Below are 27,743 nucleotides of genomic sequence, written 5' to 3'. Positions count from 1 at the left end.
GCGGCACAACGGCCAGGTGTCATCACTGCAGGTTACTGGGGCAGATGTGCCACAGGGCAACGTGTTGGGGTCGCTGTTGTGGAATATTTACATTAACGATCTGCTGAATCTTGTCCTGAGTGCCAGGGCGTACGTGGATGATAGCACGGCATCGGGAGCCTTCGCCCCCGGGGTGGGAACACCCGCGTCGTCCTGGCTCAACAACACACTACGCCACACAGAAGGCTGTGGACAGAGATGGAAAGTCAGCTTTGCCCCTAACAAGACGTGGCTCATGGTGTTTTCCAGGATCCCCCACAGACTCCGCTTCACCTTCCAAGGGACGATAATAGCCTTCAGGGCTCTTATCTCCGAGCTCGCCTCCCTCAGGAGAATCTCCTGGCTTCTCGTTCCCAGGGGGCGTGAGCTCCTGTACAAGAGCTGGATCCGCTCCTCGTTGGAGTACTCCTGCCTTAATTGAGGCGGGGCAGTCTCCTCACACTTAGGGCTCCTCGACAAGGTCCAGCAAAGAGTGGAGCGAATAATTTGGGACAGCCAGCTGGAGCAGGTGACCAGCCTGCACATCGCCGAAACGTGGCAGGCCTCGCGGTGCTCTACAAGGCACAGGAGGAGCGCGTCCCTCACCTCTTGCAGTTCCACTAGCCGTGCCGCCGCACTGAGGTGACAACCGGAGCGGTGATGGTGGCGCCCGCGGTCCTGGCCGTAACACGCTCCAACACCTCCTACCACCAAAGGCAATTCGTGCAGACGTACGTGCAGTGGTGGAATAGATTTCTGGTCTCGAACATGTGCTCGGAGGGCCATTGTGTTGCTGAGTGGAGTGTCCAGAAATTTAAGGTGTTGGTGCACAGGTGACTCAGTGAAAGACGTGACAGTGACACGAGTTAGACCCGGTTCACACTAGTCCGTTTTTACGGTTTCCGTCTCCTTTCACCGTCCAACAATAACGTCACAAAAACGGAGTCCGTACTGAACGGAGGAGTTCACTGCCGTCTCCGTATTCATTGTTTCTCAACATGGCCGCACGGAGAAGAGACCTCCTCGACAAGAAATTCGTATACTTCTTTCAACCTTACTGCTTGCACCTGCGAAGAGTCATTTATTGGACAGTAAAGAAATATAAGTACTCGTTAGTGAATTCTTGTCCTATCCACTCCTACGCTGATGATACCACCCTGCACTTTTCCACGTCTTTTCGTAGACGTCCAACCCTTCAGAAAGTAAACAGTTCACACAGCGAAACCACAGAACGCCTGACTTCTGATCTCTCTAAAATTTCTGATTGGGGCAAAGCAATGCCTCAAAAACTCAGTTCCTCCATCTATCAACTCGACACAACCTTCCAGAGAACTATCACCTGTTCTTCAATGACACTCAACTGTCTCCCTCTTCTAAGCTGAACATCCTCGGTCTGTCCTCTAGACTGGAAACTTCACATCTCATCTCTAACTAAAACAGCTTCTATGAAGTTAGATGTTCTGAGACGTCTCTGCCAGTTTTTCTCGCCCCTCCAGCTGCTAGCTCTGTACAGGGGCCTTATCCTTCCATGTATGGAGTATGCTTCACATGTTTGGGGAGGGGGGGTTCCACTCATACCGCTCTTCTAAACAGGGTGGAATCAAAAGATTTTTGTCTCATCAACTCCTCTCCTCTAACTGATTGTCTTCAGCCTCTTTCTCATCGCCGCAATGTTGCACCTCTTGCTATCTTCTACTGCTATTTTCATGCTAACTGCTCTTCTGATCTTGCTAACTGCATGCCTCCCCTTCTCCCGCGGCCTCGCTGCACAAGTCTTTCTTCTTTGTCTCACCCCTATTCTGTCCACCTCTCTAATGCAAGAGTTAACTACTATTCTCAATCAGTCATCCCTTTCTCTGGTAAACTCTGGAACTCCCTGCCTGCTTCTGTATTTCCACCTTCCATTGACCTTAACTCCTTCAAGAGGGAAGTTTCAAGACACTTATCCTTCAATTTTTGACTACCGCTTTGGACCCTGTTCGAGGACTGGCATCTCTGAGTTTTTTTTCTTTATTGGATTTTTATTGCCCTTGGCCGGTGTCCCTCCTACATAAAAAAAGAAAATGTGTAGTGTATAGTATGTGTTATTTATAAATACTCCATCCTATATGCATAAGTTTCGGCAGTAGCTTTGAGATTGTTTGTCACACGATAGTGTAAACTTTATTTTGTAAATGTGTCTTCCCCAACTATTTCTCTCTATATTGTACATCTGTTCAAATAAGAGAGAGAGAGAGAGAGAGAGAGAGAGAGAGAGAGAGAGAGAGAGAGAGAGAGAGAGAGAGAGAGAGAGAGAGAGAGAGAGAGAGAAATCATCATGAAGGCGGGAGGGAGGGAAGGAGGAAGGGACAGAAGGGCAGATAAAGCAGATTCAACGACGAGAATCATAATACTGTAGTCTGTCAGCATCCACAGGTTCCCTCCCGCAGCGCTGCCCAGGTGAGGAGAAACAGGGAAAGGTACTTGAGTAGATGCATGAGTCTATACACACATACACACCTCCTCTTATGTCCCTCAAGACCTTGAGTGCTCACATCCTTCCTCTTCCTTTCGATCGCTTCACCCCTCTTCTTCCACGTGAATGTTTTTTTTCCTCTTGATCCATCTTCTCCTTCTCCTTCTCCTCGTGTGTGTGTGTGTGTGTGTGTGTGTGTGTGTGTGTGTGTGTGTGTGTGTGTGTTTATTATTTTTTTCTTCTGATTTCTTCTTCTTGATTGTTTTTTTTTCGTTGTGTTTTCCTCTTCTTCCGCTCATCATGTTGCTGTTGTTGTTGTTGGTGCAGTTGTTTTATACCTTCAATTATGTTTCTCTTCCTTAATCCTCATCGTGTGTCTCTTTCCATCATGTTTCGCTCAGAAGCCTAAACGTTGCGGCCACAGCATAAGACTGGTGAACTGCTGCTGTTGCTTCTCTTAATGCCATGACATCCACCAGTATTTCCCGTTCTCATCCTCATCAGGGCACCTCGTCTGCCGCCCCGCAACACGTGTTTCCGGAGAGATATCACGCCTACTAAGCCAAATGTTTCCTACTGGTAACCTTTCCCTCTCGAACATGCCTCACTGATACCGTCCGTTTTCTTCTGCTCACCATTAGCACTTAACATCCATCAGTTGCTCCACTCCTGGCATTTCCTCCTGCTCCCTCATTCAGATCCTGCACTGCACTTGCTTACTCTTGCTGACTGCTCTTGCTTACTCTCCTCCTAAAGTTTTTCCGAACATTTTCTTGGTGCTCGATATTGCTCTGGCGCCAGTGCCTCCGTCCACTGTCACATAAGAACATTAAAAAGTAAGGGAAACTACAAGAAGCCGTCAGGCCTACACGTGGCAGTCCCTGTACAAAACATGCATGCCTCTACCGCGTGTCAGCCCTATCCACAAATTTATATAATCTCCGTCCTATTAACACCGCACTAACAATATGAGGTGTCTATCCCAGTCATCATTTTGTTTCACCACCACAGCACTGTACATGCTCGCCGCAAGAATCCCTCCTGATACAAGCCGTTGTGCAGCACAGGGCAGGGCAGGGCAGGGCAGGGCAGGGCAACACTCTCCTTGGGATTAATTCTCTTGGATTCAGCTGGTAATTCTAATAATTTCAGTTTGTTTACCATTTCCAGCTTCCCAATACCCGCTTGTTTCCAGATCAAACTCACTGTTAAACAAACCCTTGATTACCTCTTATTAAGCTTATTTCACCGTAAACAGCTTGTCACGTGCACGTTATCGCATCAGCCACAGAAGAGAGTCACTGAAGAAGTTCAGAGTGCTGGTAAATGTCTGGCATCCAGCACAGAAACCAAACAACTAACAAACTAAACAAATACATGAATAAAATTGAATCAATGAATACATTTAAAAATATAAACTTGATTACCACTGTGTGATGTGGAAAGTGTCCACATCAAGGGCTCCGCCTGACCCTACTGTCCCTGAGAACACACGCACACGTAACAAGGATACACTACAGCATTGGTAGGCATGGACACTCCCTCGCCAGATTAGGGAGGAATCGGGGCTGTAAGAAGCAAGCTGAACCCCGTACAAACAACAATCAACGTCTTTCTGAATAGTTAAAACTCACATGCTCTGTGTGTGTTTGTGTGTGTGTGTGTGTGTGTGTGTGTGTGTGTGTGTGTGTGTGTGTGTGTGTGTGTGTGTGCATTTCGGACGAGGGACCACATTAATACAGAACTTTTTTTTCCTCGTATCTGGGATGAGTCTGCCCTCCACACAGCCATTCCGTCACCTTATCGTGTGAGGGAACTGCACACCTGAATGCTTAGCCAGCACTTCAGATCGTGATGCTTTCAACAACTGCTAACTCAGTTGTGTTGCCAAAGCCGCTGCACATACTGGTCTCTGCATGGTCAACTTATAATGGCAGCCACAGCCAGTTAAACACGTTCTACAGGGTGACTGAAAAGTAAGTCCCCATTATAAAATACTTATAATCTATTCATTAACTATAACTTTTACAAGAAATGGATACGAGAGGAGAGCGTTTAGCATGAGGTTCTACTTAAAATTTGGAATGGGCACCAGATTTCGCTACCAGCTTCTCGAACCGTCCAGGAATCGCGTCAACTGATTTCACCAGGAATTCTTATAGAATGGAAGACGTAACTGCTCGTATTCGCCCTTCAAGTTTTTTTCCAAAGTCTTTGGTTTGGTACAGTAGACTTGCTCTTTTAACCAACCCCAAAGAAAAAAGTCAGGACTCCTGGCTGGCCACTCATACGGACCACGACGACCCATCTGTCTCCCGGGAAAGTGGCCATTCAGCCATTCACGACCGACAATAGCAAAATACGGAGGGGCGCCATCTTACATGAAAATAAAATTTTCAACATTCTCCCAAGCACTGATAACTGGCCAGATTTCATCTTGCTATTGTCGTTCATTTTGCTATTGTCGGTCGTTAATGGCTGAATGGCCATTTCTTGTAAAATTTCTTGTAAAAGTTATAGTTGATAAATAGATTATAAGTATTTTAAAAAGTGGGGTTACTTTTCAATCGCCCTGCAATTATTACATCTCATTTCCGCACAATAGCAGATATTAACAGGTATAATAGTGCGTAACATGTGTGTGTGTGTGTGTGTGTGTTTGTGTGTGTGTGTGTGTGTGTGTGGAGAGAGAGAGAGAGAGAGAGAGAGAGAGAGAGAGAGAGAGAGAGAGAGAGAGAGAGAGAGAGAGAGAGAGAGAGAGAGAGAGAGAGAGAGAGAAAAGAAACACCCTCAAACTGAAGAGTCTACCACAAAAAAATATTTGGTATTTTCTCTCACTTGTAATGAGAAGAAAATTGAATTCAAGGGAAAACTCTTTTATAGAGGAAAGGTAAGCTTGGAAGTAGGACGCACAGAGAGCACAATGACAGTGACAAGAACTTTTGATTATAATCCTGAATACATAAATCATAGACATTCACTGAGGCACGAGTGGAAGCATCAATTATAATGGGACTCTTCGAAGAGGCTGGCATCGCGCCATCCACACATTCCTATATATGTTAGTTGTGTATCCGTAGTGATTACAGATCATACACCTATACAGTACTATACAACACGTCTATCCTTCTGTATCAGTATCTTTCCTTTTATTAATTCTCCTTATCCACCATCATTATTATGACCGTTATCACCATCATCACCAAAAGACTTGTACCGTGTATCTAAATGCACCTCTAGCACTCCACATCAGTACAGATCTGTCCATCGCAAGCAAAGAACATGAACACATCAGGAATGCAACATGAAGCCAGCAGCCCTACACGCGGCAGTCTCTGTTTAACACGTACATACCTACAAGAATAACCACCTATCAATCTTATCCATAAATCTATCTAATCCTTATTTTTGAAGCTCTCTAGTCACTCGGCACTGACAGCCTGATTACTGAGTCTATTCAAGTTATCTCCCATATATTTGTGAATCAGTTTCTTACTATCTCTCTTTGTTTTCTTTATCAGACTTGAGCTCATTACTTCTGGTCCTTTCAAGATTGTTAACACTAAGGATCTGATCTACATCCCAGTAGTAACGAATAACAGAGATTGTTGTGGCGCCCATGTTGAAGTATGGACTATTATTCTGAAAACTTCTGCGCCGCACCTCCACTACTTTTAAGACTCCATTTGAAGGTACACGGATTTCTAAGTTTGTTTTTTTACAGTTCTGGTGACAATTTAACGAGATTTCTATATTATTAACAGAGCAAACACTCTTAAGAACCCGGCTAATTATATGTGTGGCCTTTGCAAATAGTCGTGGTGAGAGAGCAAAGCGTTTCTGAATACGAGCCCATGTCGGTCTATCAGTCCATCCCACTCTTCCCCAGAATCTGTCCCCATATTCACTAAGAGAGGCGACCCACTAAACCTTTCGCTCTCCTCCATCCACTTGATCTTGTCTCATTTAGTTCTGTCCTTCCCCGGCCCGTCATCTTCGTACCCTCTCCCTCTCCCTCTGCCTCACCTCACCGTGCTATCTCAATGTACATAGGGATTCCCAGCCTATTCAGAGTATGTGTGTGTAGGTGTGTGTGTGTGTGTGTGTGTGTGTGTGTGTGTGTGTAGGAGTGGGGGGAGAGGCAGCAGCACCAGCAACGAAAAAGAATAATCTACTGTTGCTACTACCACCACTACTTTTGCTACAACAACAACAACAACAACAACAACAACAACAACAACAACAACAGCAACAACAACAGCAACAAGAACAACAACAACAAAAGCGACAGCGACGACGACGACTATGATGATGATGATGATGATGATAATGATAATAATAATAATAGTAGTAGTAGTAATGATAATAATAATAATAATAATAATAATAATAATAATAATAATAATAATAATAATAATAATAACAATAATAATAATAATAACAAAAGTGAAAACAAACAATTGGAAATGGCATTGTTTACTTATGATTTACCAGTAGTGTGATGTGCAACTAGTTTCACATTGTTCACGCGTCTATTGATGATTGAAAAAGCCCCATCGCCTGTCACTGCCACCACCCCGGGACGCTGCTGCCTTGGTAATGACCAGCATCGTCAGCGGGAGGGTGGCGGCGGCGAAGGATCGGGAAGCATCTCTGCAGCCTTCATGTGTTCCTCGATACCTTTTGAATAATTCTTTTCACAACACTCTTTGGGGATTGGATGCTTCAGTGGACTTATTTATTTCTCATATATATATATATATATATATATATATATATATATATATATATATATATATATATATATATATATATATATATATATATATATATATATATATATATATATATATATATATATATATATATATATATATATATATATATATATTTATTTATTTATTTATTTATTTTATTTATTTTTTTTCTATCATAGGAGAGAAAAAAAGAACAAATAAATAAATAAAAAATAAATAAATAACTGTAATCTCCGCGGACTGTCTGCGGCAGGTGAAGTCCCAGCGAGGCAGTCAGGGAATGATCTGCGTTAGAGATTGGACCAGACGTGAAATAGTACACAGCATACGTATTACTTCAGCTTTACATATACGCAGCGTCTCTCACTCCCTGGCCGCTCCGCCTCGGTAATGGGAACGAAATATGTAATAGCTGAAGAAAATTTGCATCAGATACTTTTTCTTTTCTAATCCTTATGGGATGACGCAACTTCTTTCCACAGCGACGCCCTAGCGTGTGGAAACCTCCAGAATGCTTCAGAGTGCGTCAACGACGACCGCCAAGTCCGGGATGCATGACACAACACACTCTCCAAATCCCTCCCACCACTTAGCTCCTCCTCCACCTCGCGTTGCGTGAGGCCCCGAGGCACCTCGGTGCCCCGTGGCATGCCCTCCGTGGCCATCTACTTCATGCCCCGCCCGTGCAGGTCATATAAGGCATTGTGGAGCGTGCGCCAATCATCGGCGCCCGGTGGCGTGCCTGATAAACTGGCAGCGCGTGCCTAAGGCCTCACTCGTGGCGTGGTGCAAGAAGGCGATGGCAGGAGTGGCCGTTCTCCTTCTGTTGGTGGTGGTGGCGGCGGCAGTTGGAGCTGAGCCATTCATTCTCCCAAGGAAAGACTACTGCAGGAACAGGTGAGTGGGGTTAGTTTTCTGCGAGGCAGGCCAGAGTACCATGCCAATTAAGTGTAATTTCTATACAAATATAATCATTGCAGCAAGTTTTCGAAAAACTGCATCCTGCTGATTAAAAGATACAGGTTTTATTTTCTTAACTGGAATGCTGAGCGATAAACCCCAGCTCAGATTCCCGTATGAAAGCGCTCCCACCACCACAGATGTTTGATATAAAAATGTAGCTCGCCTGAGATGTTGTGACTTACTGAGGCTTGATGATGAAGCACCGGTCAGGGAGGCGCCCTCGTGGAGACTGCATGAGGCACCACCTGTCTGCCTCAGGTGATCCACGCGTGCTTCTGATTCACACTTTTTAAGTGTTCAGTAAAAACTCTTCAAATTACTCACCACCTCTTTTATCGAATACCCATCCAAAAAACAGAAACTAGTCATGAACACATCCCGGCAAAAAGAGCTTCACTATCTTATTCACGTGACGCTGTGTGTGTGTGTGTGTGTGTGTGTGTGTGTGTGTGTGTGTGTATGTGTGTGTGTGTGCTTACGCTTGCGCAATGGCGTGCGTTTTGTCAGCATCATGGGTAAGGCGACCTTCAGCGGTATTCTGAATACCATCTATAATAGAATTGTTTTACGGTGTTGATCGCGGGCAGCCTCAGTGAACAACACGCACACAACACCGCCTGTAACAGCAGCAACACAGGCAACAAGTTAATCGCTGAGGTGTGAGCATCACAGCAACGCTTCGCTGATTCACTTGAAAAGTGAAACCTGAATAAATTTCAGTGTCAGTGAACGTAAAACACAAAATTCTGGTATACCTAATAAGGTTACCTGTTCTTCACAGATTTAGTGTTAGTTTAAAGCCCAAAATTCATTGCCTTTTCTCCACGAGTACTGTCTTGCTATGAACGAGCAAGGGAAGGGAGTCCCTCACACTACTGGCGGCGGGAGGTGGGTGTGGGGGGAGAGGCTGTGGATGGTGCGGTGTCAGTAACAGTGGTGTTGGAAATAGCGGTGAAACCCTCTTGAGGAATCTTTTATCTGTGGTGGTGGGAGTGAGCGTTGCCGCCCACTCTCTTGCCGCACGTGACTCTCAAATCTCCAGGCGCGTGTGAGGGTGGGATGATTTATGCAGGCCGGATAACTAAACAAGAACAACATTACAGCCGGAATTAACTTTTTTTAAAGTTCTTGCAGAGACTGATTGTGATGGAAATTTGTTGGAAAATGGTCGGCGCGTCATTGCAGCGCAGTGGCAGAGATAACACTTTGGAGCCACGCCAGCGTTTGGCCATACCTCACCGTCACGTGCTCTTTTCACTCAAGTACAATCCATATCTTTCCCATATTATTAATTGGCTCTTTCGAAGAATGGAACACTTGGCGGGTGTTCTAACACTCGTTTCCAAAAACTGCCGCCATCAAAACAGACCAGCGCTAGGCCACGACGCCTTGCTGCAAAAAGCGATGCAGGTGTGGCTGTGCACGCCCGAATTTCTGAACGTGTGACCGCTGGAGCAGGAAATGTTGCTCCCTGACAAAAAGATGTCGAATGCCAGCAGGACAACCTTCATTGCCCTTATCTATTCCTTTAATCCTTTAAATGTTGCTAAGTTGGCATGGGGAATTAAGACAGCGTGATGGGGAACTCACAGGCCGCACACTCACCTCGACGCGCGCGCGGGCGCATACACACACACACACACACACACACACACACACACACACACACACACACTTCGCTGCCAGACACTCGTCGTCACTCAGACTTTAAAATAATTTCGCATAACACGCAGTGGATATCTTCACAATAGGAATCCCGTCATATGCCACTCTGAAATATAAAGGAGAGTTACGAGGAGCAAAGGTTAGTTTGGTTCCTGAGGTAACCCGATGCTCCTCTCGAGAAAGTTTATAAGGGAGGGGGGAGGGGGAGGGGAACGTGAAGATGCCGCCACAGTACCGCCAGCGTCATGAGCTGCTGGAGTGTGCAAGGCATGGACTCCTGGCAACAATTCAAGTAGTAATTTGACCCAGACTAAATCTTTATATCGTTTTGCTGACTCAATTGCAGGGATGTTGTGTGTGTGTGTGTGTGTGTGTGTGTGTGTGTGTGTGTGTGTGTGTGTGTGTGTGTGTGTGTGTGTGTGTGTGTGTGTGTGTGTGCATGCTTATCTTTCCATTTACACATTATACTCTCTCTCTCTCTCTCTCTCTCTCTCTCTCTCTCTCTCTCTCTCTCTCTCTCTCTCTCTCTCGCATCTGCTGGATAAGATATTCACATACACACTTATTTACGTTTGTGGGTCAGGTCGCCTCTTCATAACAGGTGGGGAGGATGTTCAAATACGACAGAGAGGGGGGGGAAGAGGGTAGAGTGGGCAGATGGACGGAGAATGCGGAGACGTAGGAAGCGTGAGATAAGACTCTTTCATAAGATAGCCGAAAGGGAAGCGTTCCGCTCGTATGTCTTGAAAACATCCCATTCTTGTCCCTCACCCCACTTTCTCCTTTCCGCTAGTGGTGTCATCTGGGTAGTGAGCCATGTGTTGACCTTAATTACTCACCACCACTATCACCACCAACACCACTACCACTATCATCGCCATTATTATCATCCAGAATGCTTCTAAGTTTAAATCTGGAAATGAACACACGATTAAAAAAAAAAAGAGAAACAGAATGCATATATCAATTTATCTTGTCCACTTTCTGTATTCACCTATCAGTTTATGTATTTACGTTGTATTCACCTCTGCATGACGTACTCTTGCTGTCTCCCCATCACTGGCAGATTTCCTTCGCAATGCTGCCGCAATGGGCGAGACGATGACTGCAGCGTTCCCATCCGCGACACTTACTGTTACTGCGACGACTTCTGCCTCGAGGGAAGCGAATTTAACGGGGAAAAGAATAGCCATGGTGACTGCTGCCCGGACTTCCGCGAGGTGTGTCTAGGGGAGACTTCAGACCCCTACTTTACCGGCAGAGACGAGGACGGTAAGCCTTGGGACCTTAATGTAATGATTGCTCTAAAAATATTCACAGTAAAGTGAAAAAACAATCTATTCATGAGTCTATGCATCCATTCACCCGCTAGCAAATTTCCTGTCAATAATACTCCCGCTCGCCCAAAAAGCTGCACTCCCTCCCTGCCGGCCACGGAGGCCAAACCTACCCCCTCCCGCTCACCAAACCATCCTTCCTCTTCCTCCTCTTCCCCCTCCTCCTCCTTCACACGCCCTGCCGTTATCCATATCCTGTTTTCCTCCCTCAGCTGTGTGCATCCACAATGGCAAGGGGCTGGCGGCTGGGCAGCACACTTTCAACTGCAATGAGTGGTAAGAAGCGCCGCCTCAATATGCGTACTGTCCTTTTCCTTCGTTTAATGTCTTCTTCTCCCCTTCCATTTACCACACTTTGAATGTTCGGGAAGCACCTATAGTGGGGGGGGGGGCGTGCTCAGAGTAGTCGACATAAGATTTACCAAGGACAGGGAGCCAAATCAACTCTGGGTAGTCATGGCCTGAAGGCATGTGACTCGTCCTCCTTGATTCATGTCTTCAGTCATTTCCCAAATGTCAAGTCTAGATCGAGTTGGGCGGGTCCTTCTTACAAACTTTCCTACGCACTGTGCAAAATCAGTTGAATAGTTAGGAAAACAATGGGAACCGAGGGGTTTTCAGGGGCACGGGTTCCAATCATGGCCACGGTCAAGGACTGGAAGGGCATCCACTCGGGGTAACGGTTACCAAAGGCCAAATCCAAAGTCTTCGGTTAGGAATCACCATCGTAGCCCTGACAGACTAGGAAATCCGGACCTATAACCGAAAATAAAGTTTAGAATGCACACACCATGTCCACTCAACTCCGTCTCTCCTCACTCCACGGCAGCTTGTGTGAAGACGGGCAACTGACCTGCGAGGAGGACCAGTGCTTGGTGGACGAGGTGCTGATACGTAGCGTGCAGCAAAACTCTCTCCGCCGCGGCTGGACGTCCGCCAACTACTCTATGTTCTGGGGCAGGAAGCTCAAGGAGGGGCTGGCACTGAGGACCGGCACCTTGTTTCCTGAGGCAAAGGTAAGCGCGGTTGCACCAGTAGAACTAACTGGGAGTCAAAATCTCACTCTAGTAGTTAGTGGGACTTGCTTCTCATTCCTGGCCTCCCCCCCGTGCTCCAGACGTACAACATGAAACCCAACCTGCTGCGCCCTGACCTGCAGCGCATCCCTATGGAGTTTGACGCACGACACAAGCCGGAGTGGGAGGGACTGATCAGCGGCGTGCGGGACCAAGGCTGGTGTGGCACTTCCTGGGCCTTCTCCTCACTAGATGTCGCGCAGGACAGGTTAGAGTGTGTGTGCTTATGAACTAGTAGAGCTGCAACTACTGCTACTGCCACTATTTGATGATGATGATGATGATGATGATGATGACGATGACGATGACGATAATGATAATGATAATGATAATAATAATAATAATAATAATAATAATAATAATAATAATAGTAATAATAATAATAATAATAATAATAATAATAATAATAATAATGCTAATGCTAATCATATTAATAATAATAATAATAATAATAATAATAATAATTATTATTATTATTATTATTATTATTATTATTATTATTATTATTATTATTATTATTATTATTATTATTATTATTATTATTATTATTATTATTATTATTATTATTGTTATTATTATTATTATTATTATTATTATTGTTATTATTACTATTATTATTATTATTATTATAACAATAATAATGATGCTAATGATAATAGTAATAATAATAATAATAATAATAATAATAATAATAATAATAATAATAATAATAATAATAATAATAATAATGGTTGTAGGGAGTGGGGGCTGGGATGACTGACCCTGAGATGAATCACATATACCCACGAGAACACCCATCCACACATCCACCCATCCATCCAGCACACACACACACACACACACACACACACACACACACACACACACACACACAAGGGACCATTACATAGTGAAAACTCACGTCAGACTCTTACCCTCGACATGGAAGGGGAGGTACAAATAACAACAATAATAATAAAAATCATGCAAATAATATCACTTATGTACATCCACACAAATGACACGCGTGACCGCCTCTACACTTAACTGCACCGAACACAATGACCAATATTCTGAAACGCTCTGCTCTCACCACAATCTCTTTCAAAGGCCACAAAGGCGATCAGCCGGATTCTCAAATGTGTTTCTCCTGTTAATAATTAAGAAATCTTGTTAACTTGTCATTAGAACTGCAAAAATATCCTTAAAAACCTGTGTAACTTCAACTGGAGCCTCTTGAAACTAGTGGAGGTGCGGCGCGGAAGGGTTTCATAGTAGCTTCCTGTGAGGCGCAGCGGGGATAAGTGATGTGTGTCTTTTTGGTGCTACAGGGAAATGATCCTCTCCGGCCAGTCTTCTGTTATATTATCGGTGCAAGAACTCCTGAGCTGCACATTCCCGAAGGTGAACTGCCAGGGAGGATACATGGAGCATGCCTGGGGGTTCTTAAAGAATCTTGGGTAAGTTTTGGGTCATTTTACACACCATTGTTAGCTCCATTGATCTTTTCATTCCTAAGACTATCCTTTGTTAATATTCAGAATTTGGTAATTGTAAGATATCGAGTAACGCACCGCACTCCATCGGTCACTGTTTAGTTTTCTCACGCAATCTGATCCCCTGCAGGGTTTGTCGGGAAAGTTATCAGCCAAGGACTTAAGATTACAATGGGTTAAAAAGAAAACAGGTTATCTCCCATCTGATCACAATACCTGAATAGTAAGTTTCCTTGCTTGTTGTTGCTGGTGGTGGTGATGCTGCTGTTACTTGGACGAGTTAATGAGAAGCTTTGGCCTGGTGTTCACAGGGTGATGGAGGAGACGTGCTACCCATATACGAGCGGGTCCTCCGAGAACGTGCCTTCCTGTAGCAGGGAGTCCAACCATTGCAAGGTGAGCCGCATCTGCACACACACACACACACACACATACATTCTCTCTCTCTCTCTCTCTCTCTCTCTCTCTCTCTCTCTCTCTCTCTCTCTCTCTCTCTCTTGTCATATAGCAGGACTTTCATATCAGAATTCTTATTCTATATACACGAGTGCATTACAGAACTGTGGGAAACTGACATGAAGCTGAGGTAACAAGGGCATGTTGTGTCCCGCGCGTGGGCAAAGCAAGGACACGTGTTTCCTGCTGACCCCGTGTTGTTGTGTCTCCCGCAGAAGTACAAGACTGAGCCAGCCTACCGCATTTCCACCAAGGTGGAGGACATCCAGTGGGAGATCTTGACCGAGGGCCCCGTGCAGGGTATGTGTGTGTGTGTGTGTGTATGTGTGTGTGTGTGTGTGTGTGTGTGTGTGTGTGTGTGTGTGTGTGTGTGTGTGTGTGTTTGATAGATACAGCAATGAACTGCTTTACCATCTAAATACTCAATAAATCAGTATGTTGATAATTATCATTCTAGGAGAGAACATGAAAATACAGGGCGTTACAAAAAGATGTACCCGATTTGAAATTGTTGTATCTGTGCAAGAAAAAAAAAAAAATAGCACTTCACTACTATTACCACTACTGTTATTACTGATGATGATGATGATGCTGATGATGATAGTAACGATAATAATAATAATAACAATAATAATAATAATAATAATAATAATAATAATAATAGTAATAATACCTATCCTGTCGACCTCCCCCCGGCAGCGCTGATGACGGTGCATCGTGACCTGTTTCTGTACAAGAGCGGCGTGTACAACTGCCCTCAGACTGACGCTCAGGACATCACAGCGATGCACTCCGTCAGGATCGTGGGCTGGGGCGTGGAGTACTCCTCCATGTATGCTCCTGTCAAGTACTGGGTGAGTACTGCCTCTGTGGGCGCTGGCCGCACGTGGCGACCAAATGACGGTTCTAGATTTAAATATGTGGGTAAGCTCACTTGGCATGCACGATTTGCAAACACAAATAGAGACGTAGATGAACGGTATGGACTCAGTATTCAGATTGTTAGTGCTGAATCATTAGGGAGTTTTCAAAGAAGATGAAACAAATTTATGGATGAGGATGATAGGTGGAAATAAGCAGGTATGCCTCGCACAGGGACTGCCAAGTTGGCTTCTTGCAGCTTCCCTTATTGTCTCATGTTCTTATATAATAATTGTCATTACTCTTTCCTCCCACCACGTGTTCCATCGCTGCCTCGGCTAGGTGGTGGCCAACTCCTGGGGCACCACCTGGGGCGAGAACGGCTTCTTCAAGATCCAACGCGGCACAAACGCATGCGGCATTGAGAGCTTCGTGCTGGCAGTGAGAGGCCGCAAGGACCGCATGGTCTAGCGCAGCATTTAAGTCATAATGGCCAGCACCTCTGTGATGAGAAGAGGGCGCAGCAGGCTGGCAAAATGGTCATGGAGGCTGGAGGGAGGATAGGTGGATTCCTTGTAACAAATTATATCGGTAGATTTGAGTGACGCACTGTATCAGATATTGTTTTCTCCTTTTCTCTCGCCCTAACTTTATTTATTCTTTTATTTTTTTTCATTCCTTCTAAAACATGAAAGCTTATTTCAAGTTTGTCAGCGTCACTGGCTTACTTTAAGGAGTCTCTATGGTTTCAATAAAACAGAACAACCTCAGTGTGTTTCCATGACAAGGCTTCGAGGGATGCCGCACGATGAGTTCACACACCTCATTCCACTCAAGTGTTGCAGGAGGATTTTTTTTTTTTTTTGATTCGGGCTAACATTAGGTGGGCTAAAGAAGAAAACTGAACTACCGTGGCCTGTTTGTGCCAGTACAGCGTTTTGTGAAGAGAAAATGGGATATTTCTCCTGTGAATTTGTTTCAGGCAGGTGTGGGCAGGGTGGCAAAGACACGGGTGAGTGATAGAAGTAACAGGTAAAGAGTTGGGAGAAGAGAAGAAAGTATAAAAGGTAATAAAAAAAAAAAGGGGGATGGTAACAACAAAGAGGACTGGATTGGACTGGGCCACACTGAACCGAGAAGGGGACTGAGGTGAGATGGCGTTAGATGGAACTAGATGAGAGGAGAGGAGAGGAGAGGAGAGGAAAGGAGAGGAGAGGTAATATCAAGTAAAATTAACCGACCTGTACTGTGCTGCTCGCCTGCTGTGCATCACAAAGGTTTCAGAAAATTCAAGGGAAGGAAACAAATTAAGGTTTCTTCTTTTTCTTCCGGTGTACAAGTCCCGTCCTGTGCTTCTCTTCTTCATCCTCCTCCTCCTAATCATCTTCATCATCACCATCATTATTGCATCTAACTGAAGGATAAACTCTACACCAATTCCAAATCAGGGAGGTCAGGAGGGCGTCGCTGATGCAGGTGATGGAAGTTGGCTCAGGTAAATAGTAACGAGGAGCGATAGCGCCTCGGACGGCTTATGCACACTTGGAGGAGCAGCTTCACCGGTGCCGCCCAGCCTGAGTGTGAATTGGTATATGCACGACTCAGTCTCATGAATGAAAGCATGATGAGACATATACAAAAAACACACAGCAACAAAAACAACAACAACAACAACAACAACAACAACAACAATTCTCTAGATATTGTAATGATTTTTTCACACCTAAATGTTGTTGTTCTGTTGACCTCCAGCCTCAAAGTCCTCAGCCACATGGAAAGAGAGAAGCGTGTAATTATTAATTTCTTTATGTAAGAGAAGTACTGGCCAAGAATAAGAAAAAAATCACTGAGGTGCCAATCCTAAAATGAAAAGGACCAAAAAGATAATGCAGAGTTGGAAAAATGTCTTGAGATCTGGTAAATCATTTCTCAAGCACTAAGTTACAGGTTATGAACAAATTGCAAGGCTCAAGCACCGTACGTGAGACACACTCCTTTTGGCAGTCACACCGAATGAAATAAAACACTGGACGATTATTTTACGTCTTATTCATGTTACTCAGCACATTAATATGAACAGTAACTATACATCGACCGTATGCAAATTTCATTACTGGAGCTACAAACATCCAGCCACGTGTGTGTGCTGGTGGAAAGACCCTTAACGAGTATTTATAAGGAAAAAAATATATAATTATGAATACTGTTCGCTAAAAAGTAATATGAAAGTTAAACATTTAGAAGGTGGCAGTGTGGTGTTGGCTCACTTATCCTACAGGAAGCATATCATAAGCTCACTAAATAACAGACAACCAATCACAAACACAGCATTTCCTCTCACAGTGATCGCGCCTCACTGGACCTAATGCACATACTCAAGCGAGGCGTCCCTAAGAAGACCCACAAGTAAAATACCACATAGACATTTATTTACAGCATGGCTCCTTTCTTGTAACTGTTGCCATTAGTCAGAACTCCCTCGGGAAAAACCACCGTGTACATGACGAACGGCGCGACGTGTAACAAAAATCTCTCATATATTTCTTGATTTACTTATTATTATTCACTTTCTATCTACAGTCTCACGCTCCCACTTGTGGAGGTGATCAAGGCCACGAACAATGATCCACTTTCCCTCTGATGCCTTGCTTTACTCTGTCCCTTTTTCCCTCCCTTCCTCCCTCCCTCTAGCCTCTGTCTGCATTATGGCTATATTTTCCTTTCCCTTCTTGCCAATTCCATGTACAGACAGAAGATCCACCCTTTCACCCTTTCCCCAGCCCTCCCTCCCTCCTCACACTCAGCCGCATCAACCGATACCTCTCTTACTTCTATCATCACCATCACCAGCATTCCCCAAGTCTCTCCACCTTGAACAGCCGCAATGCACCGTCCAGTGGGCCTTGGGGTCATAATCTGAACCACTTCTGCGCCGCACCTTCGCTACTCTCAAAAGGCACTGGTTGAGGCCACACGGGTTCTTCAACGGTATTTATATGGTTTTAGTTTACAAGATTTCTACGTTATTATAAGGAAAAACACTTGAGAATCTGGCTAATCATCTCTTTGGTCTTCGAAAAATAGTCGTAGTGAGAGAGCAAGGCGTTTTTATGAGTGTTTTTACGGTTTTAGTGACAGATTAACAAGATTTCTATATTATTATAAGGAGAAACATTCTTGAAAATCTGTCTAATCATCTCTGTGGCCTTGGAAAAAATGTCGGGGTGAGAAAACAAGGCGTTTCTGAATAGGGGCCTTGGACGCACGCTAAAGCCCTCCACGAGACGTCCCTTCCTGCCCACACCGCCGAGGCTCTACCGCTGCCCCGCCGCCTCGCCAGGAGGGCAGTGAGGCGCTGGTGGACAGGGAGCAGCCTCGTGTGAGCAGGTCTTGCAGTGGCGGTTCTTGGCTTGAGGTCCACCTGTGGCGTCCCTCTGAGGTTAAGCTCGGGTACAAGTTAAATTTTCCTCTCAGCTTGGTGGTGCTACGAATCCAAAGACTTCACGATGGATTCAACAAGCAATGGGTGAATAATAAATGGTAATAATGAGATATAACAAAATAATAATAATAATAATAATAATAATAATAATAATAATAATAATAATAATAATAATAATAAAATTGTCAATAACACTGGTAATAATACGAAAAATCACACCAGCTATCATGTCTTTTCCCCTCTACATAAAGCCACCTCCTACACGCCTACACGTCAGATGGCGTCACGGGGAAAGATGGGAGGACAAACTACCAATGAGAAAATGCCAAGGCGCGACTACAAAACACTGACAGATGATGGGTGGAAATGCAAACAACAACGAAATATAACAAAATAATAATAATAATAATAATAATAATAATAATAATAATAATAATAATAATAATAATAACAATAAAATAACAATAATAATAATAATAATAATAATAATAATAATAATAATAATAATAATAATAATAATAATAATAATAATAACAATAATAATAATAATAATAATAATAATAATAATAATAATAATAATAATAATAATAATTATACCAAAAAAGATAAAAAGATATCAATAAAAAATGGTAACAATAAAGAAAAAATACGCTGTCATGTCTTTTCCCCGACAAGAGGTCATCTTCAGCACACGGCAGACAGCATAACGGAAAAAAAAAAGGAAAAAATGGGAGATTTTCACGGACCGAGTACAAGACAGTGAAGGGAACTTAAATAGAGCACGAGTTGAGGAGCTGGAAGGCCCGACGCCCTCTAGTGGTGACGCTTGGAGCTGTGGTGGCGCCGATGCGTGTGTCGCCCCGCCCTCCGCCGCCCGCCCAGCCTCCTGTCGTAGTCGTTGAGGCGAGCACGCACCGCCAGGACGAAGGTTTCAATGTCTGATTCATTGTAGCCGCGCCTGATCTTGAAGAAGCCGTTCTCGCCCCACCCCTGCCCCCACGAGTTGGCCGCCAGCTGTAGAGGAGGAGCAGGAAGATTGATTTAGTGTGGTAGCGCCGCAGCTGTTGACCGTCTGGCTGCTATGGCATTTCCTCAGCCATTAAAGAATTGTCTGGTGCAATTTTAAAGTTTCAAAAGTTACCATTCGCACGAAAAAGATTCCGGTTATGGAAGTAACCTTAACCTACATATTTTTAGACAATGACTATTTGTTTCTGAGCTTTTCTTTTTTTAAATTATGATCTCCACGTGATGAGACACTTAACATACTGATTTTTTTTTTCATCCGAGACATTTTGTACAATACTACTTAATTTCCTCAACCAACTGTACGCACATATATATACCCAGAAACATATAAATGAGACAAACAGACCAGTAGATCTGATGGAGATCTTTAAGTAGTGTTGGAGATCTAACACGGGTGACATACACAAAATCATCAGAATTAGTAATCAGGGTCGGTCAAGAATTGATGAGTTGAAGATTATTAAAATTAGATAAGAAAAAGAAGCGACAGAAAGGATTCGGTCCTCAAATATAGTGATAGATGAATGGAATGCACCAAGAAATAAGGTTGCCAGTGCCGAGTCATTAGGAAACTTTAAAGGATTACTATGACAAATTTATTGATGATGGATGATAGTGAAAACTGGTAGGTATGTTTCATAGAGGGAATGCCACATGTTTGTCTGACAGCTTCTTGCAGTTTCCCCTGATTTCTTATGTTCTTATGATACAAGACTCACCCAGTATTTGGTAGGCTGGCCGTAGCCGGTGTCCTCTTCCCCCCAGCCGATAAGCCTGACGGAGTGGCTGACGGGCTCCTCTCGCGTGAGGCCTGACGCGGCGTACACGCCCCGCTCGTACATGAACAGGTCCTTGTACACCTTCATCATGGCTACCAAAGATAGAGGAAAGTTATGCATACATAAATTTGCGCTCTTGATAAAAAAAAAAAAAAGTCATACAGTCTCATAATCTACATCCACGTTTCCATTTTGATTTATTTTACTGCACTTCCTCTTCACAAGAATTTCTACTTTCACTCCTATTCTGTCCACCTCTCTAATGCAAGAGTCAACCAGTATTCTGAATCATTCATTACTTTTCTCGTAAATTCTGGAACTCCCTGCATGCTTCTATATTTTCTCCTTTCTTTAATTTCAACTCTTTCAAGAGGGAGGTTTCAAAACACCTATCCTTCAGTCTGGCTAATCCATTTGACTCTTTAGGGACTAGCACCACATTTATTTTTTCCCTTTTGCTGGCCTTGGCCAATGCCCCTCTTACATAAAAATATAAATAAATAAACTTTGGAACTCATTGCCTGCTTCTGTATGCTGTTCTCTTTGAAGAGGGAGATTTTCACATTTATCCTCCAGCTTTGGATAATAATAATTTGACTGTAGAGACTGGCACATCAGAGAGCCTTTTTTCTTTCTTTTTGTTGCCCTTGGCCAGTAGCTCGCTTACATAACAAAAACAACTCATTCTCCTCAAGCAACCAGCGAGCATCACACTCCCGCTTCGCCTCACCTTGTACGGGGCCGCCGGTCATGATCTCCCACTGGATGTCCTCCTCCTTCCCCGAGATGCGGTAGGCGGGCTCCATCCTGTACATCTCGCGCCGCTTGTACACAGCCTGCAGGAAGAAGGGTAAGTCAGTAGAACCCACATGAAATGCTTTATTCAGTATCGAGAAGGGAAGGGGGCGTCACAAGGCCTTGTTTACTATCATTATAAGTATCGTTGGTGTTCTAATCCCCCATAATGTTCAGGTTTTGTCTGCGTTAATATAAAGCTTTTTCTTTTTCTTTCTTTCTTTATTTATTCATTAATTTTATTTTGTATGGTGTGAGGCTGTGTGCTGTGGACATGCTGTGGGGCAGAATTAGAGACAACCGTATTGGATCTCGTGCTTGGTAGTGAGTTTGGTGTTAGCAACGATTGTGAGACCTTCTCTTCTACAAACTGCCTTAAACTGTTTTAGGATTGTCGCGTTTCTTTTATTCTTTATATTCATTCATTTATTTATTTTCCTTATTATTTTTTTACTGAAGGTGGGGAATGTTTGTGAGTCATTTCTTACACACAGCACAGCTTCGATCATGTCTCTGAGAAACAAGTTGTGTGATACATTGTAAAACCTAAATTTGCTGCTTATATCACTCTTTTCCTCCCTTGTATAAATAAATTCTGGAATTCTCTGCCTACTACTGCCTTTCCACCTGCATCTAATCTAAGCTTTCAAGAGGGTAGTCTTATGACGCTTCACAGGATAATTTTCGACTTGATTTCAGTCTTAAGGGTCTATTTCGGTCGATTCTATTGTTGTGTTATGTTACTATGTCTGTACATAACACCAGTGCTTTACGTCTCACCTTCACTGCTCTTCTTCTCACACTCACTACTCCACAACCTCCACACCTCCAAGCAGCACATTAACTAACTCACATTCATATCATCTCTTCCTTTCTAACTTGTCCACTCCATCCCTGCCTCTCCCAGCACTCGAGGCAACTGAGCCACTCCTGCACCTCCTCTCGTCTCACCTCGTCGTTGGCGCAGCGCAGGTTCATTAGGTTGGCTCCTCGTGGTATGCGGCACTTTGGCACCTTCCCCGATGTGCCGCTCTCGTAGAGGAAGCATCCTTCATTCACCACACTGCGCCGGGCCGTCATAGGCGAGGAAAGCAAGGGGGAGAGAAAGGAAAAATAAGAATGACTGGAAGACTGTTACTAAACCGGGTACAGCACAGGTGATACCAATAAATTAACGGCTCCAACAATTAGGTTTCAAAGCGTTCATTGGCCAAAACTGAATCAATGGTAGGGTCGTGAGCACAAGTGGGGGAAACTGCCACACTCACTCCCAAAGTGTTTTGTGTTTCCCCCTAAATCTTGAGTCCTCTAATCTGCCGACAGTCTCTGCACAAACCTGACACCTGACACATTCTTACCAGATCAGGGGCAATAAAACTGAGGTGAAGATGCCTAACACAGTGGTAGTGAATGCAATATTGTACTCAACTCCTGGCCCTGACTATACCTCGCTAAATCTGAGCTCTCTAAATAAAAGGCCTTTTTTTTTTTTTTGTAAGGTAAATGAATCTTCAACTAAATATAACTGTCTTGCTGCAGTCAAAAAAATTATCATCAGTGTTGCTGACGATGGTGTTTGAGAGACTCCCGGTATGTAAAACAGACCAAGGCAACAAGCGTGACGGAAGGGAGGCCCAGATAGCGGCGGGAACATGAACCAGACAGTCTCGCCAGACAAGAGACGCTGGGCAGGAGGCACCAGACACGCAACACAGGACAGGGATTAAGTGACGGACAAGGAAAGTATGTAAGCAAGGACTGAGGCGGTAAAAACTCGAACTGCAGCAGGCAAAACTGTATTACAGCCAACGTCACCCCCACCACCACACTCCTCCAATACTACTTAGACCACCACCAACACATTACCACATCTTCCTCACCCACAATCACCGCCACCACCACCACCATTATTCACCCAATCCTCCTGAGGTACTGCCACGCCCGGTCCACGTGCCCGCCCTTGCAGCCGCTCTGTCCCCGACGATCACAGCTGAGCAGGTGTTGGGGGGACAAGGTCACGCTCTCGTTGCCTTGGGACTCCACCGCCAGCCTGAAGGAAACGTGGCCATGAAACACGAACACTTAGCACATAGCACAACACAAAACACATACTTCCCTTCCCATATCCAGTATAATTTATTGCTGCATACCTCCTCCTCCTCCTCCTCCTCCTCCTTTTCTTCTGTACTATCCTGTCTCTCCCATTAGTAGTAAGCGTAGAATAGTTACCCAAAAAGCCTTGTAAGGGCTTCAAGGTCTGTTGTTGTTTGTATTCCTCCTCCTACTCCTCACCTGTCTTGCGCGACACCCAGGGTGGAGAAGGCCCAGGAGGCGCCGCACCAACCCTGGTCTCGCACCTGGCTGATTTTTCCACGCCACTCCATTTTGTACCGCGCGTCGAACTGCCTGGGGATGCGCCTCAAGTCTGGTCGCAGCAGGATCGGGTACATCCGCATCGACTGTGAGAGGTGAAGAGGAATGTGTAATGAATGGACAGTGGTCGTGAGGCGCTCTTCATCACCATACCACGAAGAATTCTCATGCGATCATGTGGTGCTAGGACACTAGAGAGCTTTAAGAGAAGATTAGACAAGTTTATGGATGGGGATAATAGATGGAAATAGGTAGGTATATTTCATACAAGGACTGCCACGTGTAAGCCTGGTCGCTTCTTGCAGCTTCCCTTATTTCTTATGTTCTTATGTTTTTATGTGGTGGAATGAACTACGGAGCGACCGCAACAGAGTCTGGGGTGCCTCAGTGGTCCAGATTGTCACTGGTCATTCCATAAAATATAGATGAATAAATAATCAGATACATACATACATACAGTACATAAATAAATAAATAAAACAATGCAAATAAAAGGGTGCTAAATACTATAACTAGATATAAGACCTTTCCCAGAGAACTAAATTATTTGTAGCCAGTCGATAAGCTCTGTGTTAGGCACGAGTGTGGGAACTGAGCGTGACATCTCCCAGGTGGCGGTAACAACAACAACAACAACAACAACAACAACAACATTTACCCCTCCTTCAACTGCATACGTCACAAAGGAACAGATTCACTCAGCCACAAGAAAGAAAGAAGCCCAAAGCAGAAGTGAAGAGCAGCACAACACCGGCATCTCACCAGCGCCTCGGGGTTCAGTGTGCCAGTCCTCAGCACCATGCCGTCTTGGGCCTTTCTACCCCAAAACTCAGAGTATTTGGTGGCAGTCCAGCCGTAGCGCCGCGGGTCGGCGTTCACCTGACTGATCACCTTCTCGTCCACCAGGCAGGCGTCGTCCTCACAGTCCAGCCTTCCGTTGTGACACGTACTGTGGTAAAGGGAAGAAAGATCAGTGGACGAGGTGTGAGGTGATAGAAGGAGAGGTTAAGGTAATATGTGGTGTGGGGTGAGGGAAGGTTGGGTGGGAAGGAGGAATAGAGAGAGAGAGAGAGAGAGAGAGAGAGAGAGAGAGAGAGAGAGAGAGAGAGAGAGGAGAGAGAGAGAGAGAGAGAGAGAGAGAGAGAATGAAAGAAAGAAAGAAAGAAGGTAGGAAGGAAGAAAGGAGGAAGGAGCGACTGAATGAATGATAGGCAGAAAGACAGCAGATTGACAGACATTCAACCATTATTCTCTCTCTCTCTCTCTCTCTCTCTCTCTCTCTCTCTCTCTCTCTCTCTCTCTCTCTCTCTCTCTCTCTTCCCGACAGTCCGGTATGATAAATGACTGACTGACTGACTGACTGACTGACTGACCGATAGCTTCCTGGTTCCCACTGCTACCCAACAAGAAAAAAAACACTCCCTCACATCGAGGATACACTCTTTGCCCTGTCCTCTTCCCCACCCAGCCCTGCACTCGTCATGTTGGAAGCCAGACACTTTCTGATACTTCCAACATGTCCATTAGTGGCGCCAGGATTATGAAGCCTACACACACACACGCACACACGCGCGCGCACATAAAGAGATGGGTTTAACCTCTTCTTTCAACCCTCACTAAACAAACTTATCCCTTTCCTTCCTTAAGCCTCCACCTCTCTCTCCATCTCCCCAACCCCCCAGCTCCCCTTGCCCAGGTGGGCCGTGACGGATCACTCCTCAGCGTGCGCCCCATCATCCTGGGCCGCCAGGTAATCAGTAATGCCGTCAAGATGGGCACAGGGAAGAGAATCTCGTGCCCGTGCCAAATCATGCTAACGTGTGTGTGTGTGTGTGTGTGTGTGTATGTGTATGCCTACACACACACACACACACACACCATCACAACAACAAACAACCATATAAGAAAAAAAGAAACCAACTAAAAATACAAACAAACCTCAAACTGCAGATTTTAGAAACGAAATGGAATGAAAACTGACAGAGAAAAAAAAATGATAATAATAAGATAAATAAAACCCTTATAAAAGAAAACGAAAAGAAAACGAGGAACAACGGGGAAGCACAGGCAAAACAAGAAAAGGAGAAGAAAACGAGGAACAAGGGGGGATACAAAAACAAACCAACGGTACAACAGAAGCACTACTAACATCACGTCTTCATTAATCCACACTTCTTTGCTGCATGACTCTATGAAGTGGCTGAATAAGAAGCTGCCTCGTGTGGTCGGGGAAGATTAACTAACCGGCCTTTTTCAGTTTCCTTCCCTTACGTTCCTACACAGAGGAGGCGAGCATGTGGAAGACAAATAGCTCGTACAGGAGAAGAGCGGGATAAAAAAAAAATGCTCTCAAATAGGACTGATGGGTTGAGGGAGAAGGTGAAGCATGGTGTAAGCAAGGCCAGGATTCTCAAATGTTTCAGCTTCCCATCACTTCAAATTTCAACAGATATTTTTTTTTTTTTAAGTAAGAGATGCTCTGGCATAGGGCAACAAAAAACAAAGTAAAACAGAAAAAAAAGACCGTCATGGGGGCCACTCCCTGTAGAGATGAGCCACATGGATTATGCAAAATAGGAGGATAAGACGAGTGCAGTGAATGTAGAGATTTTTTAAAGGGGGGGTGGGAGGAGGCGGGTTTCAAGTGTGTTTTCGTGATTGCAGTCAGTGGGTACATAGTTTAGCAGAGTCTGCACTATTAAAGAGAAAGAGACAGCGTGAAAGATCCATTTCTGTACGTGTGTGTGTGTGTGTGTGTGTGTGTGTGTGTGTGTGTGTGTGTGTGTCCCTCGAAGCTCCATGTTTCAACCTGTTCACTTCTATTCATGCTCTCCCTCCTGACGTGTTAATAGGGAGGGTTTGTGTGTGCACGGGGCGGGTGAGGGTGAAGTATTGCAGGTGTCACCAAGCTCAGTTACCCTTATTGATGTCCCTGCAACTCAGCCCGCTCAGAAGAAGACGGGGAACCCTTATTTATCGTCCTGAAGCTACGGAGCAAAGGCGAGAGGGAATTTTATGTGTAAGAGGAGGAGATGGAGGAGGATGAGTACGAAGAAAAAGATGAATGAGGAGGAGGAGGAGGAGGAGGAGGAGGAGGACTACAACTACACTATTCTTTAAGCCATAAATATTTAGAGACATTTTGGAGGATTAATGTTCAATTATCTACATCAATGACAACCAAAACACATACACACATACATACACACACACACACACACACACACACACACACACACACACACACACACACACACACACACACAAAGGACAAAAAAGCCCAGATGCTTGATATTCATGCACCAAACGTTGAGCATTTTCTTGTCACATCCGTTATTACCAAGACGGGATGCATGACGGTGAAAATGAGGATGACAAGTATAAACAGAAATAGACTAGACCACTGACTAAGCAGACAAAACAAGTAGAGAAATGTCAAATGAGTAACACAATTATCATCATTCATACTGACACAATTAAAATTTCTTTATCTCTCTCTCTCTCTCTCTCTGTCTCTCTCTCTCTAGTAGACAAATGTCACAGTTTCCTTGAATGAATTAAAAAAGACAATAGAGAGGTAAAAATAGGACGGAGAGAGAGAGAGAGAGAGAGAGAGAGAGAGAGAGAGAGAGAGAGAGAGAGAGAGAGAGAGAGAGAGAGAGAGAGAGAGAGAGAGAGAGAGACTCCATCCCACCACATACACATCTCTCCACATCACACTTACCCACCCACCCACTTACCTACACACATACATCACACCACAAAAACAACAGCACCTACCAACCGCTTGATAATGAAACTCAACACTTAATCCAACACCTGCCTGGGGCGCTTATTCCCAGGCAGGTATGCGCAGCCTGAACCCAGCAAGGATAATAGAACAACAGTGGCGGGCGGCGTGACTCAGAGGGGCACGTGCTGAGCCAAAACCAGGAGGAGGGGGAGAAGGGAAGAGGAGGAAGACAAACACAACCTACTCGCCAGATCATCTATTACATACTTGTGTCACGGAAAGACGGTGCTGGCAGGTGAGAGAGGAGGGTGATGAGAGAAAGGTGAGGCGTGCGAGACACGTGGGTTGGCGATGCGTGATGCGAGGGAGGGTTCTGAGAGGGACGGAAGTGTTAGTGGAAAGGGTGGATAAGTGTGGTGCAAGCTTGTGAGGAGGAGGAGGAGGAGGAGGAGGAGGAGGAGGAGGAGGAGGAGGAGGAGGAGGTAATAAACATACAGGTGGTGATGACAAGGAATGTAAGATAAGGGAG

The 27,743-nt window shown here is 44.6% G+C and overlaps 2 protein-coding genes across 3 annotated transcripts in view; one reads left to right on the top strand and one right to left on the bottom strand.

Moving 5' to 3' along the window:
* The first annotated feature begins 7,968 nt into the window (after nucleotides 1-7,968).
* LOC135090926 (uncharacterized peptidase C1-like protein F26E4.3) lies at nucleotides 7,969-15,833 on the top strand. The gene is made up of 10 exons (XM_063988128.1): nucleotides 7,969-8,127; nucleotides 10,925-11,130; nucleotides 11,408-11,471; nucleotides 12,025-12,211; nucleotides 12,313-12,479; nucleotides 13,582-13,710; nucleotides 14,058-14,142; nucleotides 14,418-14,502; nucleotides 14,902-15,056; nucleotides 15,406-15,833. Exons 1-10 carry the CDS (start codon nucleotides 8,030-8,032, stop codon nucleotides 15,532-15,534), a joined length of 1,305 nt encoding a protein of 434 aa, XP_063844198.1. The 5' UTR covers nucleotides 7,969-8,029; the 3' UTR covers nucleotides 15,535-15,833.
* A 1,262-nt stretch (nucleotides 15,834-17,095) lies between these two features.
* Nucleotides 17,096-27,743, bottom strand: part of LOC135090915 (uncharacterized peptidase C1-like protein F26E4.3) — a 51,464-nt gene continuing 40,816 nt past the window's right edge. For both annotated transcript variants that reach the window (XM_063988105.1, XM_063988115.1), the window contains exons 5-11: nucleotides 24,244-24,430; nucleotides 23,401-23,567; nucleotides 23,024-23,158; nucleotides 22,060-22,171; nucleotides 21,044-21,149; nucleotides 20,254-20,405; nucleotides 17,096-19,519 (exon numbers count right to left, since the gene is read on the bottom strand). In XM_063988105.1, the coding sequence (XP_063844175.1) occupies nucleotides 19,319-19,519; nucleotides 20,254-20,405; nucleotides 21,044-21,149; nucleotides 22,060-22,171; nucleotides 23,024-23,158; nucleotides 23,401-23,567; nucleotides 24,244-24,430 (1,060 nt within the window). In that variant the 3' untranslated portion in view covers nucleotides 17,096-19,318. The remainder of the gene's footprint in view (nucleotides 19,520-20,253; nucleotides 20,406-21,043; nucleotides 21,150-22,059; nucleotides 22,172-23,023; nucleotides 23,159-23,400; nucleotides 23,568-24,243; nucleotides 24,431-27,743) is intronic.

The sequence above is a fragment of the Scylla paramamosain genome, chromosome 3 (assembly GCF_035594125.1).
Source record: "Scylla paramamosain isolate STU-SP2022 chromosome 3, ASM3559412v1, whole genome shotgun sequence".
Taxonomy (NCBI): domain Eukaryota; kingdom Metazoa; phylum Arthropoda; class Malacostraca; order Decapoda; family Portunidae; genus Scylla; species Scylla paramamosain.
This window is presented reverse-complemented; position numbering and strand designations above follow the sequence as displayed.